Source organism: Priapulus caudatus, unplaced genomic scaffold (genome assembly GCF_000485595.1).
Source record: "Priapulus caudatus unplaced genomic scaffold, Priapulus_caudatus-5.0.1 Scaffold21, whole genome shotgun sequence".
In the NCBI taxonomy this organism is placed as follows: Eukaryota; Metazoa; Priapulida; class Priapulimorpha; order Priapulimorphida; family Priapulidae; genus Priapulus; species Priapulus caudatus.
Window position 1 is genome coordinate 586,910 of NW_014577082.1, and position 5,126 is coordinate 592,035.

General features: G+C 40.5%; 1 protein-coding gene across 1 annotated transcript in view; it reads left to right on the forward strand.

Moving 5' to 3' along the window:
• The first annotated feature begins 4,367 nt into the window (after positions 1–4,367).
• The window catches only part of LOC106812643 (LYR motif-containing protein 4-like), a 3,011-nt gene continuing 2,252 nt past the window's right edge, over positions 4,368–5,126 (forward strand). The window contains exon 1 of the mRNA XM_014816567.1: positions 4,368–4,759. Within this exon, the coding sequence (XP_014672053.1) occupies positions 4,464–4,733 (270 nt within the window). The 5' untranslated portion in view covers positions 4,368–4,463 and the 3' untranslated portion in view covers positions 4,734–4,759. The remainder of the gene's footprint in view (positions 4,760–5,126) is intronic.

A 5,126-nucleotide genomic window follows, 5' to 3' on the forward strand; every position in this document is an offset into this window, starting at 1 on the left:
ATAATAATAATAATAATAATAATAATAATACCATCGTTTTTCACTCTCACTGACATTTTTAGTTAATAACTTCTCCCACCTGCCATACACTTACATTCACACGCACGCACACATAGACATACTAGCATGAGTACAATGGCAATATTGTTAACGCACTCCCAGGAGAATACCATCCACACACGCACGCGCACACACGCCCGCGCGCACGCACGCACGCACGCACGCACACACACACGCACACACACACACACACACACACACACACACACACACACACACAAACACGTCTACCACATAGAGTTGTTGATGGTGGTGCACAACATTCCCCTGCCTTCCATCCGTGGTGATGCTTCAATCATGCGCTGCACATTTCATTACTTCCGTTCAGTGAGCGACACAGCATTCGCGCGTTTGTGACATTCGCCGTTCAGTCACATCTGAACTGTAATTGGGCATTGAATCATGTACTATGTAGTTCGTGCTAACAACGGTCATTAGAAATGCACATTCGCGGGTAGCGAGCGCATAATTCTCTGTGTAACATCTGTCCGTGGCACTAGCCGCATATATAATCAGTGTTAATGTAGTTCAAGCACTTGACTGTTATGTTTCCTCGACATAGAACACAGAGAGAGACTTGCACATATTATACTAAGAGCACATAGACCTAAAAAAAGGGTTAAAATGGAAGAAAAAAAGTAGAAAAAAAAGGGAAGAAAACGACACCACAAATGGTTGATGTGCTCTTGATTATACGTACCCAATTCCAAGTTAGTCAACATTGGAAATCAGATTATTTACAACTCCCCCTAAGTTATTCACACATATTGACGCGCACGCATGCACGAGCGAACACACGCACGCACACACAAATATATACACACACACATGCACGCACGCATTCACACACACACAGACAGATACGCACGCACGCACACCCACACACAACGAAATCTTGAATGTGTACTGGTGCCGAATGTGTTAGGTTAAAAGTACATACAAAGGAAAGGTCAAGGACATAACAACAACAACAACAACAACATTCTAAGCTTTTGACCATCACTCACAGAGGTACGAAACTAAAGTCACGATCACCAATCTCGTTCATTCACAGCCTCTTCCTGTTTTAATCTCAAGCATTGTCACACATTAACAAGTCGGTCCGTAACTCAGCTGAACCTTGCCCTCAGACTTCCTGCAGCGGCCTGCCACAGAGTGACATCAGCAGCCCTACACTGCCTGCTGTCCAGCGTTCATTCCCAATGAACACACACTTAACTGTGTGTGTGGCCGTGTGGCGTGTGTGTGTTTGTACGTACGTACACGGTGTGTCTGTATATATATACATGACGTGTGTGAGTATGTGTATGTGTGTGCGTATGTGTGTGTCACCAACAATCATGTTTCCCACCGGAGTGTGAACTTTTATGGCTACGTGCATTCTCAGTAGACCACTTGGACAGCTACATGATTAACCAGCATGTGCTGTCACGCACCGCAACACCAGGCCCCGTTTATTGCGTACAGGATGCCAGCGAGGCACAGACTACGGGTAGTACTGCCCGAGAGCATTTTAACAGGAAATGGGCAAACCGTCTAAAATGGAATGTCATCTGTGAATGACCGATAATGATGACTGTGACCGAATTTAATAATTTGCAGGATTACAGCAATAGAGACCTACTTTGTGACAGCCACAAACAAACGGTGTGAACATGGGCAAAGAAATGCACGTATATATATGTTCTTGTCCCAGCACAAGAAATATGCTGTGTGTGAACTTTCTACGAATCTGGGTGGAGGTTTGGCATGCAGTGACGACCAATCTACACGAAATGCGATTGCAAGACTTCACAGATTTTTGAAGATGGAGTCAAATTACATCTTTGAGTTTTAGCGCGCAAATTGTATCCACATTTCCTCTAGTGCTTGAATTTCTACGTGCATATTGAAACGAAATCCTAAAATGAAAGTGTCTGAGTCTGTCCAAATTGAAAATTAATTAGAATGTTGCATTATACAAAAACCAACTAGATTTCCTCATTTTGCTTGTAAATCTCAGATGTGCAAAGACAGCAAAAGGAAATTATAGCATGAATAAGCACAGTGAACATTTGCAACAGTTACAAGTGTAATATTATAAGGAGAGGACTGAATATACACAAATTCATTCATTGTATTAGTGGCATGGTAGTTAGCTATACTCACTGTATGTTCTGATTGGTATGTTTTTACTTCCAACTATGTCCATATATTGCAGCATATAATGCTTACAGGAAATACAGGCTAATTAAATACCATTGCTTGTTATTATCCCTTTACAAAAGAAATGGGAGGTGCAACTCGTTTCTTATTGATTTTATCAGACCAGTTTTGCACTATGAACGAATGGAATGTGACAAGAAGACCATGGGATTGGTAACTATATTATGAATCCATTGTATAACAGCAGTTATGACATACTTGTGTTTTCACCTTCAATTGAGCGATATCAAGTGATCGTCCTGGGCTGCTGTCAGCAAAATTAAGACTAATTTTGTTTTTGACAACGGACCCTGTCACCCTGGTGAGAATTTGCACAACGAAAATTGTTCTTACAGTTGCTAGCTACAAACAAATTTGGAAAGGGTGAAGAATTATTCAGGTGCACATAGACAAAAACATCTGGAACTTTGTTTGTTTATATCATTATTTCAACAATTACATGGCGATTTCATGTAATGACACCAATGACTATTAGTAGTAGTACTACTACAGTTGAGTTAGCATGTAGTGAGATTCTGATATAGGACAGCATTAATGAAATGTGGAATATTTTGGCACTTGGCCTACAACAGACAGAGGACAGTATTTTTGCTAATGAATCATATAATCTATCACCTGAATAGCCAACATGTTTTTTTCTTCAATATATGACAGCAATTCATGTGTGCAAGTACTATTAATGCTAATGTTAGTGATGCTGGAAAATAACAGAATCATGAATAAAATGAAATACTTGAGTAAATGATAGTCTTATAATAATTAATTTGAACTTGTTGAAACTAATGATTTGCTGGCCATAGACTAATCAATCAAGGAATATAGGGGTTGACTCATATAATTACATCCCATTAGCCTTATGGGCATATAGTATGTAGTGAATACTCAAGTATAATGTCTAAGTGCAGGAGCAAGTATGAAAGCAGAAAGAGGGGGAGAGGGAGAGAGAGAGAGAGAGAGGGAGAGAGAGAGAGAGAGAGAGAGAGAGAGAGCGAGAGAGGGGAGGCGCGAGAGGAGGAGAGAGGGAGGAAGATAGAAGACAAGTCAGACAGAAATATATGAAGTGCTCTACTTATAGCTGTATCATGTATGTATTGAGATGTATGTATGTATACGGGAATGGTGTTGGTCCGTAAAAATTGGTCTCGAGTCAAACAAGTATTGAAATAGATTAGTTTCCAACCAGTGTTCACCTACACAATACACTTGTAATATTGTAACACCAAATATCAGATTTCAGGCCAAAACCCACATGTACCACGTATTTTACACCACGAGTCTAGCTTTGGGTTTTGCTGTCAAATCGCAGAACAATGAACCAGTGAGATGTCCATTGCAGTCTTTCAAAATCAACACATAGAACCGGTGCCCTGATTTGGCATCACACTTGCAAGCAGAACTCCCACGCCGCAATGTTTCGTGTCTCCAGTACTGTAAGTCTGTCAGATACTATACAATAGTAGTAGTAGTAGTACTCACTAGTACGCAGTAGTCACCAGTAAACACCGAACCAGGGTACTCAGTAACCCGAGTACTGTACAGTCTTGTCAGATACTATTAGTAGTAGTAGTACTACTAGTACAGTAGTCAGTAACCCGACCACTCCCTGACGTAACTAACGTCAATACACCTATTCTAACCCTAGCAATACCGTTTCTTGGAGCTAAGTAGTCAGTAGTAGTACAGTCAGTTCAGGACAGATCATCAGATGCAGTCTTAGTGACAAAAGAAAGTAAAATACCCAAACCGTACCAATAATTATACCACTGACATGTGCAATACTTTTACAGATTTCACATTCTGTTACTATTACTAGTATTAGTATTACTACCAGCACAGCAGTTAGATCCTTGTTCTACACCACTACAACTTACAAGTACAAGTACAACTTACAAGTACAAGTACAATGTTGAACTGCTACTGCTAGTAGGAATTCTGTCAACGAACCTAAACAAGTTTCGTTTGCTTCTGCTAGTATTTGGTATAAAAGTAGCTACCGTAAGTCGCGTAAGATTCTATATATTAGTAATTAACCTCACCTGTATATCGAGCTAGTCCGTTAGAAACACGTAAAAACGTAAGGAAACGAGAGTAACTTCACAACTACACCAAAAACTTGTGGAACACAAACAGACAAGTGATACAAACAAAGGAGTACGTGTCGCCATCTGTTTTCTACATGTCTGAAGAACATCAGAAGCATGGCGGCGCCCACTAGCAGGAATGTTTTAAGTCTTTATAAAGAAATGATGCGAGCAAGTGAAAAGTTCTCGTCTTACAATTACAAGTCATATGCTATGCGCAAGGTAGCACATTCGTTTAGGCAAAACAAGGGAGAAACTGAACCAAATAAAATTGCGCAGCTTTACAGCGACGCTGTAAAAAATCTTGAGATAATTCAGAGGCAAGTCGTGATAGGGGGGATATATACTTCCAACAAATCCGTTATCGAAACAAACCACAAACACTAACTAACTCGTCAACACGACTGCAGAAGGTAGGTAAAACTTCGTCATAGTGTTTAATGTACACGCGTAAGCTAGAGCATTACCCTCCTCAACTAACTAATAGTAATATTGAACGCACAACTAACTGTAACTCCGTTTTGTGGCCTTAGGCTTATGGGGGGGGGGGGAAGTTATGCTCCACTGGGGCTCATACTCATGCAGATGGGGTCGTTGTCGTATCAGGTACTACAGATATGTACCCGAGGTAGTTTTAGGTTGTTTAGTATTATGTTTATATTTTTATATGAGGTATGTTTAGTGTTAGGGTTAGGGTTAGGGTTAGGGTTAGCCGGTTAGGGTTAGTGTTAGGGTTAGGGTTAGAGTATACTTCTGTAGTACAAGTCTGGTACACTTTGT